General features: G+C 61.5%; 1 protein-coding gene across 3 annotated transcripts in view; it reads right to left on the bottom strand.

The window, feature by feature from the left end:
* FGF18 (fibroblast growth factor 18) overlaps nt 1-13,799 on the bottom strand; it is a 33,786-nt gene extending 19,987 nt beyond the window's left edge. The window contains exons 1-3 of one of the 3 annotated variants that reach the window (XM_002710377.5): nt 13,382-13,799; nt 13,209-13,245; nt 543-723 (exon numbers count right to left, since the gene is read on the bottom strand). In XM_002710377.5, the coding sequence (XP_002710423.1) occupies nt 543-723; nt 13,209-13,245; nt 13,382-13,413 (250 nt within the window). In that variant the 5' untranslated portion in view covers nt 13,414-13,799. Of the gene's footprint in view, nt 1-542; nt 724-5,871; nt 5,987-13,208; nt 13,246-13,381 lie in introns of those variants that run through there. The other 2 variants (XM_089335069.1, XM_089335068.1) reach the window with 2 other exon arrangements.
* Between the last annotated feature and the right edge of the window lie 568 nt (nt 13,800-14,367).

Raw genomic sequence — 14,367 nt, 5'->3', positions numbered from 1 at the left:
TTGCTCCTCCCAGTTCTCATAGAGGCAGCCTGGGGGTGCAGGTGAGGGTCCCCAAGCACCTCCTAACAAAGGCCAGGAGGTTCCAGGTCAAGGGCAGGTCAAGAGGACCATGATATTGGGAGTATCCACGTTTCACAGGTGCACAAGCTCAAGTGTGCAGCACACATACACGTTGGCACTCACACACATACACACATACACTCACAGGTACACACATACATACATGCCAAGGCAATTCGCATGCACCAGCAGCAGCATCCAAAATGCATGACCCAGTGGCTCCTGCCCCTGCAAGTGTCTGAACTTGGGGCTGGTGCACCAATGGCATGGGGAGCAGCCATCCCCCAGGGAGCCACAGATGCCCGCCACCAAAGCACTTTGCAGTAGGCACTCCCAACTAGCCTCCCCTGGCTTCACCACTGCATCCCCAGTTTACAAATCAGGACACTGAGGCCCAGGGTCACACAGCCGGGACCCGGCAGAGCTGGAATTTGCACTGGAGGCCTCTAAAGCCCCGGGGAAGAGGAGGAGCTGGCACATACCATACTTGTCCCCGTCCTCGCCGCGGGCGCTGATCCTGCGGCCCAGGACCTGGATGTGTTTCCCGCTGGTCCGGCTGTAGAGCTGGTACAGCCGCAGTTGCTTACGGCTCACATCGTCCCGAGCCCGCGTCTGGTTCTCCACGTGGATGCGGAAGTCCACGTTCTCCTCGGCCACCAGCACCTGGGCAGGGAAAGGGGCCATAGTGAGCCACGCTGGCAGGGCTGGGGCCCCTGGGAGCAGGAGCCAGCCACGTTCACAGCAGAGGGCAGGGCCTCGGCCCACACTCACAACTGCCCCACTGCCACCCGCATTTCACGGGTCGGGCGACAGAGGCTGGGGAGGTGAACCGAGGTGGCCCGGATAGGAAGCGGCGGAGCTGAGACTCAGGCCTGGGTCTGTGTGACAACGCCCCGGGGTCTTCCCACCTCAGCCCCTGTGAAAGCCAGGCCGGAGCGCAGCTTTCTCAGGTGACCTTGGACCTGTGGGATGTTCTGCCTTGGATTCCTTCTAGGGAAAGTGGTGGAGCCGGGGCCCCGTCCCAGGAAGAAAAGTTAAGGAAAGAAAAAGGGAAGCAGAGCACGGAGACCCCCCCCCCCCCGAGGCCCCTGGAGTATGGCTGCAGACACAGCAACACCCAGCCCCGGGACCGCCTCTTTCTGAGACAGCACCACCTCTGTCACTTCTCATTCTCCAGCCAAGCTCTGTGTTTCTTTCTAGCATTTGTGACCTTGACATCTACTCAAGTGACAACTGTCTGTCCTCAACAGCCTGGGAGCACAGGAAGGCTGGAGCACTCTCTGTCTCTCTCGCTCTCTCTCTCCTCTCTCTCTCTCTACCTCTCAGGGGCTGCTATTCCCCAGAACCTAACAGAGCAGAAACGCAAACACTTGTTGAATGAATGAACGAGTGTTGAAAAGACCTGGAACCCTATCATCACCATGTTGCCTCTAACAAGGCTCTCCTGCATCCTACAAATTGCATGCCATTGCCCTGCCTTGAATCCACAGAGCTGGACAGTTCCGAAGTCCCGCCGGCACTCTGGGTCTGTTTCAGATGAGCTTTGGCACACAGCACCAGCATGGCCCCACCCAGCCCGTGGCAGGGCTCTTGGGACCCCGGCTGCTCAAGTATCTGTCTCACCCCTCCGCTATGGGCTCCCAAGGGCAAGGACAGCCCAAGGCCAACCCAGGTCTCTGTCCCCAGGTGACTTGCACCTGTCCACCCCCCTCCCCGGGCCTGGCCCCCACATGTATTTTGGGAGAGCCACTTTATTCAGCTTTCACAGGCCTCCTCAGGCTGGAAGCATCATTCCGCACGACAGGTGAGGGAACCGAGACTCCGGAGCAGAACACACAGGCCTTGTGGCCCCCAAGCCTGCACTGCCCATGGCCCACCCCTGCTGTGGGCTGCCAGCTTGCAAACCCCACCACCACCACCACCACACAGCAGTGCTACCGGGAGCTGGCCCCAGGTTCCAAGCCCAAGCGCCACTCTCTAGCTAAGAAACCTCAGGCAAACTCCTAACCTTGCTGTGCCTCTGTGTCCTCACCTCCAAGAATGAGGGTGATGATGATGGGCCCCCCACTCCATGGGCTGCAGTGAGGCTGAAACAAGCAAGCACCCCCTCGTTCCAGAACAAGTGACTGCTTCTGAGAGTTTCAAGGACTCTGGGCTGTGGGAACGCTACGCACAGCCCCCTCTCCCCACTTTCCAGATGGAGAAACTGAGGCTCGGAAAGCCATACGGCCCAGAGGAACAGGGCCTGGCCTGCTGGCCCACCCGGTGTGCCTCCAAGCAGCCACAGTGATCAGAGCCTGGATCCCTGCAGGCCACCTGGCTTTCTACCCAGGGCCCCAAGGCCCACACCTGGTGGGCATTTGTCCTGTATGCCCCGCACCCATGGCCTTTGACCCTCCTGCGATGACTTCTGGAGTGGCCTGGCCCCAGCCCCTCCCCCAAGGCCAGGCCTCCAGCCTCCCTCCCGTCCTCCAACTCTCCTCCTGCTCACAGGAGACCTTATCGACCAGAGGTCAAACCAATCTCCTCCCCCAGGGGCCCCGAGGGGCGCGCTCCTGCCCCAGAAGCCGCCCTTCCGTGACTGATTTTCTCCCTGGCCCACTGGACACAGGCAGCGGGGGTGACCTGGGGTCAGCAGGGGCTATCGGGGGTCCTCCCCAGAAGTGGGGGGAATGATCCCTCTCGCCACCTCCAACACTGCAGCCATACCAGCCCTGAGGGACATGGCAGGGGTGGCTCTGTTGTCGGACCCGGGAGAGGCAAGGAGCAGCCCTGGGCTTCCTGGGCAGGGCCTGTGGGCGGCTCCAGCCCTTTGCACAGGCTGGCCTCTCTGCCCAGGGCACCCTGCTCCCTCTGCCCAGCTGTCACCTGCCTCCAGGAAACTGGCCCCTGCCTCCCAGGCTGGAGTGTGCAGAGGCTCTCCACTGCACTTTGCTTATTGTCCCCAGAGTCCAGCTTGTCTGGTTCATCTCTGGGTCTCAGCTCTGCCCCCAGGAGGCAATTAGCAAATGCGTGCCAAATGGCTGTGGCTCAGAGTGAGGGACTCCGCTGCTAGAAGCCCCACCCCTCACTGCCCAAACAAGCATAGAGTGTCCCACAGAGGGCTGCCCAGGATGTTCCTGAAGCTGCTGACTACTAAGCTCTCCTCTGTCTGACACACTGTGCTCTAGATACGACAGCACTTCCTCTGGTTCCCCCAACCATCCATGCAAGTGAGCCCATTTCACAGATCAGCCCCTTGGGGCCTCAGAACTGTGCTGCAGCCTGCTGAGTTCCAGGGTCCACCTCCAGAGCTCACTTCTTCTCTTTGCCTGCTAGCCAGGCAGCAGGTCCCTCCGTCTTGGTGCCTATCTTGGAGGGTTTCCCAGGAGAGTTGGAGCTGCTGGCCACAGCCGGCAGGTGCACGACAGCTGTGGAAAACCACAGGATGAACTCTCAAAGGTGAGAGGGGCCGGCACATAAAGGACATCTCCTTCTCCTGTGTCACTCCACCTGCACCCCTCCCCCGCCACCATGCGAATGGGTTTCCCTTTGACTCAAAGCAGCAAGGTGGCCTGGGTCCCCAACCACCCTCCCCCTGCCCTTGCCCTGAGGGTTTGCATCTGCTGTGAGCACTCACTCCCCCATCCACAGGCTGCACAGAGACCACCTGGGCCTGTCAGGTTCCAGTCTCCCCCCAGGTCTGCCAAGGTCTCCAGGCGGGGGCCCCAGACAGGGTGCCCAGCAGAACAGGGCCCACTCACTTCCTGCCCACAGTCAGTCTCCTCTTCTGCAGCTCTGTCTGCATCACGTGACGCCGCTGCCCTGGCTCCCGCTACTACACAGCACAGCTGTCTTGGGACTTAGCCCCACCGCACTTCCAAGTCTCCTCTCTGGCACTTTGGCAAGAAAAGTGCAAACCTGCAGTGATCCACCAAATGCCCTCCCCTGGGACCTCCCACGATCACCATTGCTGAAGACATCAGCTGCCTGGGCCCACTGGTGGCTCCAACAATCAGGTGCACCGCTTTCTCCTCCTTCCTGGGCCACGTCTGCACCTCCCCAGCCATCCAGCACACCACACATCAGCCACACACACACAGCCCACACACCTCCCCACATGCATTCAACCACACACGGTAACTAGCGCCACCTGCCCTTCCCTCCTACCTGGCTGCATGTCCAATCATCAACGCGTTTGATTTCTTTAACCCTTAGTTTTCTCATCAGCAAAATGGGATTGTTTATAATAGGTATTTCAGAGAAAGATTCTATTAGTAGCCACAGCCACGCCTTTATTTATTTTCTTTTTTTCTTCATGTTACTTTGTTTCTTAAAAACCACTACTGTGGCACAGATCCTTTGTGCTAGGAACACTTCTGGAATCCCGACAGCTAGCCCACGAGCTGGTGTGATTATTACCCCCATTTCACAGATGGGGAAACTGAGGCTTGAAGAGGTTAAGTCATGGAACTGATGAGAAGAGGAATCAAGATTCAAAAGCAGGCCTGGGTATTAGGTACACCAGTTAGGACACCATCTGGAACGACCGCACCTCACATCAAAGCGCCTGAATTGAGTCCCAGCTTCCAGCTAACGGGTGCCCTGGGAGTCAGCAGGTGATGGCTCATGTACTTGAACCCCTGCCACCCACGTGAGAGCCCCAGATGGAGGTCTTGGCTCCTGGCTTCAGCTTGGCCCAGCCTCTGCTGCTGTAGGCATCTGGGGAGCGAACCAGTGGGTGAAAGAGTCTCTCTCTCTCTCTCGCTCTCTCACTCTGCTTTTTCAAGTAAATAAAAAAGAAATAAACTTTAAAGTTTACATTTTACAACTGGTCTGGAGCCCATGTTCTCCACTCCCCACGCCCGCTGCCACCCCGTCCCTTCCTCACTCACCCTCTCCTCCACTACAGCCGCCACCCTTATCTGGGGCCCCCAGGGTCAACCTCAGTCCGAAAACACTCCGCGGAACATTTCAGAAACAGCCAGTTCCGATGTTTTCAGCTGCACTGATCTAAGCAGCACCAGGAACTCTCACGTCAAGTCCTGCGGCCCACCTGAGGCGGAAGCGTCCTTTTGTTCCGTGTGACCCCACTGCGCACGGCCTGGTCACATGGTGACCATCCAGGTTGCGGGCCGCCCCCGAGCACCCCAGTGCTTGCTGCGTGAGCTCACCACCACCCTGATTTCGGGCAGCCACCAGGGGTCTTGGAATACACGGCCCCCACAGATAAGCGAAGAGGAGTGTGTTCCAGGACTGGCACCAGGAACGTGGGTGGGGCCAAGATGAGCCACAAAAGGACTGGAGGCCTGCAGCTCTCCTCCCCTGCGAGGGGAGGATGGGGTCCACTGCCCTCTCCCGCCCGGGTCCCCCATCTTTGAGGCCTCACGCAATCCGTGCCTGTCTCCAGGCAGCCTGCCCAGAAAGGGAGGATCTGGCTGGCCCAGGAGGGGCAGCCCACAGACTTCCGGCACATTCCACCGCCCACCCCCCCACCCCCCCAGTGGCGGTGATTTCCGAGTTGTTTCACATTCTGGATTCAGCCCTGAGATCTTCTTCTCCACCCCAGGGCTGTTCCCCAAGAAAGCCAGCCTCCCCCCCATCTCTAGCCCAACACACAGCTCCCCAGTGCCTCCTCGAGGGCGGCATGGGCCCCAGCGCCCATGGATCATCATTACTGTCACCTGGCATTTGCTCTGGGCCAGGGCCCAGGCTGTGCACCTGCCAGGCTCTGCCTCTCTGCTCCCCCCTGAACAACCTGAGCAAGGGCAAGTCTCACTGTCCCTGTGCCCCAGGTGACAAAGGGAGACCCACAGAGGCCAAGGGACTCACCCACATGGTACAGAGGATGGCAGAGCTGAGATCACACCCAGCTCTGGCTCTGCAGCCTGGAAAGCTCCCCGCAGGCAGTCCTGGACAGAATGAGCCCATCCCCTACTCTGCCCTTGGCTCAGATGGATGCCCCACCCTGCCCTCAGCCCAGGCTCTGGCTCCTGTCACACTCCCCACACCCAACTCAACCAGGACCAACTGCCTGCTGCCACAAAGGGCCCTTCCCCACCCCCAGCCTGTCCATTAAGCTCCCAGGGCTATCAATGTATTGATTGGCAGGGCTGAGCCATCAGCTGGGAGGGGCTCTGGGAGGTGGGGGTGGGGCCCAAGGGTCAACCTCCCTCTGCCCATACATCAGCCTCCTCCATACAGATCGTCGATATGGGTGTCAACCCGGACCCAGCCTGGGGGTGAGGACCAGGGAAGACCCCTGCCCTCTCCTCTTCCCCCCTTCCCTTCCTTCCGGCCCCTGCTCTCCTGGTGTCCTGCACCAGCAGAAGAGTTCTTCCTGCCCACAAGAGGACAGCCACGCTCTTTATTCTGGCATTGAGTGCCGCCTTGGCCTTCTCCATCACTCCTAGTCCTGCACTTGACACGGCAGCCAGCCCAGTGGGTGGGGCTTCCTGAGGACACCAGGACACACCCTGCTTGCAGGTAGTGGAGTTCCACGTGCCCAGAGAGGTCCTCTCTCTCTCTCTCACACACACACACACAAGAACACATGCACATGCCCACAGGCACATGTGTACACACATGCACCCCCACACATGTGCACACATACACCCCATACATGCGCACACATGCATACACACATATGCATACACATGCACTTGCACCCACACGCACACACACACAGGCACTGGCTGGCTCACAGTGTCCTCACACCTGGCTTCCTACTACTTCCCGACTCAGTGAGACATCTTCCCTGGCAAGTTCCTCTTGCCCTAGGCCTGATTTCAGGGCTTTTCTTTTCTTTTAAAAAGAAAGGTCAGGGGCCAGCACTGTGGCTCACTTAGTTAATCCTCCGCCTACGGTGCCAGCATCCCATATGGGCACCAAGTTCTAGTCCCGGTTGCTCCTCTTCCAGTCCAACTCTCTGCTGTGACCCGGGGGGCAGTAGAGGATGGCCCAAGTGCTTGGGCTCCTGCACCCGCATGGGAGACCAGGAGGAAGCACCTGGCTTCTGGCTTTGAATCAGCACAGCGCGTCGGCCATGGCAGCCATTTGGGGAGTGAACCAACTTAAGGAAGACCTTTCTCTCTGTCTCTCTCTCTCTCACTGTCTATAACTCTACCTGTCAAAAAAAAAAAAAAAGTAATGTATTTATTTTAAAGAGCAAGACAGAGGGGTATCTACCAACTGTTAGTTCACTCCCCAAATGTCCACAACAGCTAGGTGTGGGCCAGTCTGAATCTAGGAGCCTAGACCTCCACCCTCATCTCCCATGTGGGTGGCAGAGGCCCAAGGACCTGGGCCATCATCTGTTGCCTTCCCAGGTGCATTAGCAGGGAGCAGGATTGGAAGTAGAGCCGCTGGGACTTGAACCAGCACTCGATTATTCCATCAAGAGGCAACTTGCCCTACCACCTACAACGCTGGCCCCCAAACGAAACAGACTCAGAGAAGACAAGAATCTTCCATCTGCAGGTTCATTCCCTGAATGCCCACAACAGCTAGGGCTGGGCTAGGCTAAAGCCAGGAGCTGGGAGCTCCAACTCCCACATAGGTGGCAGGGGCACAACCCCTTGAGCCTCACTTGCTGCCTCCCAGGTTGCACATTAGCAGGAAGCTGGATGGGAAGCAGAGGCAGGACTCCATCCCAGGAACTCCAACATGGGATTGGGACATCCCAGGCAATGGCTTAACCCACTGTGCCAGGACTGCCACCCCTTCAGGGCTCCTCATGTGAGCACCACCAAGCCCTTAAGCTCTGGCTCCCCAGCACTCATCTCTCAGTTTCTCCCAAGTCCCCAAGGACTGACACGGAAACTGAGCCACCTGGCACGAGGAGAGCAGGTGGGGCCTCCAGCTGGGTCTCCAGCCAACAGAGGCCCTGCCCTCCAAGCCAGCATGCCTGCTCTACCAGGGGCCGTGGTGCCTTCAGGAAGGGTCAACCTCCCCTTAGCCTCCAGCAAGCTCTGAGTGGGGGCCAGGCAGGCTGCAAGATGCCTTTGACCCACACGCAGCAGATAACCGACCAAGCCATTACTCCAACTGTTACTCAGTCTGCCACTGTGCTTGGCTAGCGTCTCTGCGCGATGCAGCCGGTTTCATTCTCACCATGATCCCTAAGAAGCAGGTACTTCTCATGATCCCACTTCACAGAGGTTAGCCAAGCCTATGCATTTGGGCACCAGCGGAGACACCTAGCTTGGCTGGTGGATGCTCGGGTGGGTAAGCTAAGGCCCCCTCAGGGACAGAGCCAGGACTGGAACCCAGGGATGCTATCAGTCCTGCTCAGAGGCCCCCAGGAGGCCTGACATGGGCCCCGGCCACGGCACAGCAGCGTCTTCTGAGGCAGAGTAAAGAACTACCAGCAAGTCTGACGAAGGCCCAAGGGGGCTGATGTCCCAGAACAAATCCCCAAGACTCAAGTGTGGATCGAGGCCTCGGCCCTCTCTCTGAGGCTGGTCTGCTCCCCTCAGCCCCGGCACACAGGCAGGGTCCTGGACACTGCCCCTTCCCACGATGCGCTGCCATGGCTCTGGGGTGAGGGGGGCACACAACAAACTCAGTAACAACTCCAGAGCCTACTGTCCCTCCCCCAAGTGACCAGGAGGTGGCAGAGCCCCGGGAAAGGACGGGGGGCTGGGCAAGGCACCTCTCAGAGTAAGGCACAGGGGTTGGGGCTGGAACTGCAGGAAAGAGGTGACAGCCCAGCAAGACCCTTGGGAAGCAGGGACCATCTTGTTGGCTTTTTCCTATTTCACACAGGCAGAAGCTGAGACCCAGGGAGGCTGAGTAACCTACCCAAGGTCACACAGCAGAGAGAAGGCACAGCCACCATCCGAAGCAGGCTGGCCAACTGCAGACTCCTCGTACTGCCTTTTCCTGTTGGGATTCTAGAGCCAGAGAGACGTGAGCCGACTCCAGCCCTGCCTCTCTGGCGCTATGAGACCAACAGCAACTGACTGTGTGCCTCTGAGCCTCCTGCTCTGCATCTTAGACCTCCCTGAGTCCAGGCTGCTTGTGAGGCCCAGCGGGGAGAAGCGGCGCAGTGCCTGAGCGCCGCGAGCTGGGTACCTAGCGGCCGCCACGACTAGCCTCCATGGTGGTTGCTAGCCTGTGCTCCACTGTCCCAGGCCCACACCCCTCCTGCAAGAGGACCAGGCCAGACCCAGGTCCTGCAGAGAATACGAAGTCTTCCCCCTGCCCCTCCAGTCCCCTGGGGGACCCAAGGTACCCTCAGGACTGCCCCCAGCAGTGGAGAGGCTGCACCTGTGACCCCGACACCTGCCCCAAGCCCACTGACACTGGCCGTGCCAACCACCAGAAATTCTAAAAATCCACCTCCTTATCTGGGAGTGGAGATGGTGACACTCCCGGGCTGCAGGAATGCTGGCAGGGTGCCTGCCCCTCCTCCATGCTGGGAAAGAGGCTGGGAGGGGCACTCGGGACCTCACACACCCACTGCCTGCCCAGACGCCCCCCTCTGCCAACTCGGGGAGCCTCGGGTCAGCCCATTCCAGCAGGCCCAGGGCCTGGAGTCGCTGAGTGCTGACCAACTTCCCCCTACTCGCCCTGACACACCGGAATCCGCCCAGGCCCTCACTGCAGACCCCGAGCCTGCTCTTGGGATGCTGGATCCCAGCCAGGAGGCTCTGGAAAAGTCAGGTTGGTGTGGTAGAAAGAATACAAGGTTGGGACTTTTAGCCATGGCTCTGAACAAATTCCTTCCTACCCTGTGCCTCAATTTCTCCTTCTGTGAAACAGGAACTCCTCCTACCTCAACCTCCTTGTAGAACGCTGGGACGAATGAACCCAGGTTCCTGACATTACTTTAAAACCCTTCCAAGCAGCACCTCTTCCCTTAGGAGAGTCAAGGCTCAACAGCCTCAGTTTCTCGCCTGTGAAATGGGAAGAAGATATGCCCTGCCTCACTACACTCCACAGCTCTGGAAGCAGAGCAGCAGATGAGACCAACTCCCGCTGATGTGTCCTCATCTATAGAGAGACAGAGTGCGCCTCACTCCCAAGGCCATCAAGAGGCAGGCTCCTAGCAGGTACGGGCTGGGGGCACACCTCTCGGCATGGACGGCTGCAAGATGTTGCTTTAAGAAATCACAAGGGCACCCAGCAGGACCGGTCTCTCCCCAAAGGACATTGTCTCCCCATCAACTTAAAAGTCTGGGTGTGGGGCGTCCTCAGCCCAAGGGGGCGTGGAAGCAAACTCCCAAACTTGAACATCTCCTGCAGTGTGGGAGGAAGCGGCCCTGGGGGAGGGCCATGGGGCGGGAGGAAGCCCCCCTCCCCAGCGGCCCGCCTGTCTGGGGCAGGCCCGGACCTAGCGGAGCCTGGCGGCCGGAACAATGTCGGGCAGGTGCCGGCCGAGCTGCGTGAAAGGCCGGGCGCCGGTGTCATTGTCAGAGCTCAGCCGAGTGCAGAAAAGCAATTTACTGGTCACGCCACCCGCTCCCCGCGGAAATTTTTAAAATTCTTCCGATTTGAGCTGTCCGCGGTGTCCCGAGTCGGGGCAGACAAGGGATGAAGGGGTTTTATTAAATTCCCAGCCTCCCACTTCCCCCCGGGGTGGCCGGTGGGTGAGGGCGGGGCTCAGCACACTGGGGCTGGCGTTGCATGTGCTCAGGGACCTGTTCTGGGCCTGGTGGCTGATAGACAGGGGAGGACAGGAGCTCAGCCCTTGCTGAGACCAGACTAGCCCCAAAACACTGAGGCGGGGGGTGGGCAGGGCATAGGTGCCCGCGTTTCCCGGCAGAGCCAGGTGTCCCCCTGGGTGGGCAGGTGCAAACCTGCATGGCCTCTCCCCCTGCTCCCATGTATCAGGCCAACTGCATGGCCACCTGCTTCCCAGCAGAGGAGACTAAGACTCACCACAGGGAGCCACAGACAGCAGGAGACGGAGTTCCAAGTGCCACCCTGTACCTCACCCTGCCCTGGACGGAGCGGCCCCCAGCATGGGCCCGCCAGCTCCTCACTAGGGAGCAGGCAGACTGCAAGACTCCGGGCTACCAACACCACATGTCCCCTCCGTGCCACAAAGGCGCTCTCTGCCACCAAAGGCATCCTACCTTTGTCCTAGGAAGTGTGAATGGGGACCCGAGCCTGCCAACCTTGCCCATCACATCCCAGGGTAGCAATTCTTTACCTTTGAGGGGGGCCTTAGATGCATTTGAAAATCTTTTGGGTAGCTGAGGACCGCCTTCCAGACACAACACATTTGGACACCATTTTTGTGCAATGTCTCAGGCACACCCCTCCTCATAATCCCATGCTTAAACATAGACCCTGGGTGAAAACCATCAGTTCTGAGTGCAGAAAGGCCAGAGAGCACAAAAGGGCACAGGAAGGGGGAAGGAAGCAGGGGGGAGGAGGGGGAGTGGACCGGATCCTTCACCTGCTTAAAGGCTGCCTCCCCCTCCCCAACCCAGGGACCACCCAGCTCTCTCTCAAGATGCTGGCTCTGGCCCGGGGCTGGAGGGGGGACGCTGAGGCCAGATTCCCTGGCTCACACTGCCCTGGAGAACACAAAGACCACACGCAGCCCCTGTCCTGGGCCCCACTTCAAGAAACACCAAGAGGAGCATCCGGAGGTCTGGGCGCCAAGGTGCGAAGACTCCCCTCACCCCAGGCCCAGCGTTCCAGAAAAGAGCTTTGGCCGGGTCAGCCGAGCGGAACCCGTGCAGCGACCCGGGGGCCTGCGCTCTGCAGCTCTGCGTGGGGACCCTGCCGGGCACTAGCTTCTCTCTCTCTGTCCCCCAGCCCACCCCCACCCCCACGAGGGGCCACAGCTGCTTTGGCGACCAGCCAGTTTTAAGTTACTGACTCCAGTTGTATTGATTCAAGGAGTCAGTGGGGACTCCAGCCTGGCCAACAGGAGGAGAGAATCCATCAGCCGGGCCATCCACCTGTCCTGCCAGCCCCCAGCCCTCCCACTGCACCAGCGCAGGGACGAGACCGCCATGCTCGGGACAGGGTGGGAAAGAAAACAAGAGACCCACCACCCACAAATGCTGCAAGAGGTTGCTGGGTCTCCACAGCACCCTGCACACCAGAAATCTAGGAGAAACACCACTTGCTAGAGCTCCAGGCTCTCCCGGCATCTCCAGAGTCCAGAAGGCGCCAGCCCAAGCATCTTCCCCAGCCCTGAAGGACACCTGCCCGCAGCCAGGAGGGGGCGGGGGCGGGACGGCCCTCCTGCAGCCGCTCCCGCGCCGCGCAACTCTAGGTGGGTGGGGGCTTGGGCAGCTGGCCCTTCCTATCCCTTCTGCCCGCCCCTCACCACCACCACGCTGCGGCAGCGCTGGTCTGGTTCTAATCGGGGCTGAAGTCAGCTCCCTCGCTCCCACTCCTCCCTCCCGCCCGCCCACCCCCACCCCCTTTTCCCTTCATTTCCACGGCTTTGGAAGCCAGAGCGTTCCAACTGTCTGCGTGCCAAGACCTTCCCGAGTCTGAAAGCTGCTGAAGTAACAGATCAGATTTTAGCAAGTGCTTTCCAGGCTGAGCGCCAAGCCCTCTTCTGATTCACGGAGAGCGAGAGTGAACGGGGAGCAGGCGGGGAAGCAGCGAGGGCTGCGCCGCCTCGGGCGAGGGCGTACGGAGCGCCGCCCGTGCGGGAGCGGCCTCGCGGGCTGCGGGCAGCGGCCCTCGGCCCCGGCGCCCCGCGTCTGCCCTCGCCCTGCGTGTGCGTGTCTGTCTGTCTGTCTGTCTCTCAATGCTGCAAACGCCTTTGAAGCCAGAGAGTAATTTACAACCGAAGCTCCCTCCCCGGACTCGAAATCCACTCGGCTCAAACGAGCCTTTTTGTTTGGAAGAGCGAGCGGCGACGTGAAGGGAGGGTTAGCAGAGAAAAAACCCCCAGGTCCCGACTCCGGCAGCTGCGGGCAGGGGGCTCGGAGCACGGCGCACTGCTGCGGCTCAGCCCGCCGGCTCCGGGCATCTCCTCCCAGCCGAAGCCGACCGGGGCTGCGCCAGCCCGCGCCAGCTCGAGCCCCTTGCCCTTGGCCAGTCCCGGCCCGCGCAGGGTGCGCGCGGAGCCGCCCTTCCGCGCCCTGGGAACAGGTGCACTGGGCTCGGCGCCCAGGAGGGTGGGGCACAGGGAGGGGGCGCGGCCCGGGAGAGGGGGGTCGGCTTGCACCGCGAGGCAGGAGCCCACGTACCTGTACCTGGAAGCACAGCAGCAGGAAGTGTAAACACCTGCAAGAGAGAGACGGAGAGGCGGTCAGCGGGACTCGAGGGAGGGGGCGCGCGGACAGACAGACAGATACGCCGTCGCAAAGTCAGGCGACCAGACGGCCGGTCAGGGTGGGCTGTCCCGCGCGCGGGCGCTTACAGGCAAGTGCAGGCGGAGGGCGCAGAATACATCGCTGGGCGGGGGGGAGGCGGCGGCTCCTAGCCCAGCCTGCACATGTCCGCTCCGCGCGGCCGGGACCGGGCGCCTCCGCCGCCGCCGCCGCCGCCGCCGCCGCTGCTGCTGCTGCTGCTCCCTCCTCGCCGGCTGCTGCTGCTGCAGACTCTGCTGCTCCGGGGCGCTCCGCGGCGCGCCCTGCGGCATCAGCGCCCCGCGCGGCTCCTCCCGAGCGCTGCGCCCTGCGGGCTGGCGCGGGGGTTGCGGGGCGGCCGCCTCTGTGCAGGAGGTGCCCGGCCGGTGCGGGGAAGCTGGCTCAGCGCTGGCCGGCCGTCCGGCCGTCTGGCCGTCCGCGGGAGGCTGGCTGGCTGGCTGGCTCACTCCGGAGACTGCATGCGCGGCGGGGCTGGCAGCTGGGGCGCGCTCTCTGGCCGGGGCGCGGGGCTGCGCGGGGCCGGGGGTCAGCGCTCCGGAGCCGGGGCGCGCGGCTGCAGCGCAAACGCGTCACGGCCGCTCCGTCTGGGCGCCCGCCGGCTCATGTCTCCTCCTCCGCGTCTCTCCGGCCGTGCGCATCGCCGCCTCCCACCACTGGCGGCGGCCGGGGCGTTTTCTACGCGCGGGCGGCGAGGGGGCGGGGGGCCGGGGGCGGGCCCGGGCCCGAGCCGGCACAATGAGGATGCGGGGCCCGGGGGCTCCCCCCTCGGGGCGCGGCCGGACGGGCGCTCAGCTCGCCTGGGTGCGCCGCGCCCACATCAAAGGCGGCCCTGCCCGCTTGCCTGCCTGCTGCGGCCTCTCCACTGCCGCCGCCGCCGCCGCCTCCTCCTGGCGGCTCCGGTTGGAAGGGAGGCGCTCAGACTCCGGCAGCTCCGAAGGGGCAGCACCCGCGAGGCCGGGCCCGGTGAACGCTGGAAGCCGTCGGAGCGCTGCTCCCGGGCGCAGTGACCCGCGCAGCGGCGCAAACGTTGCCCGAA

This window comes from Oryctolagus cuniculus, chromosome 6 (assembly GCF_051225735.1).
Source record: "Oryctolagus cuniculus isolate XC-2025 breed Fujian yellow rabbit chromosome 6, ASM5122573v1, whole genome shotgun sequence".
Lineage (NCBI taxonomy): Eukaryota > Metazoa > Chordata > Mammalia > Lagomorpha > Leporidae > Oryctolagus > Oryctolagus cuniculus.
The sequence above is the reverse complement of the archived record's forward strand: the minus strand, read 5'-3'. Positions and strand labels throughout refer to the sequence as shown.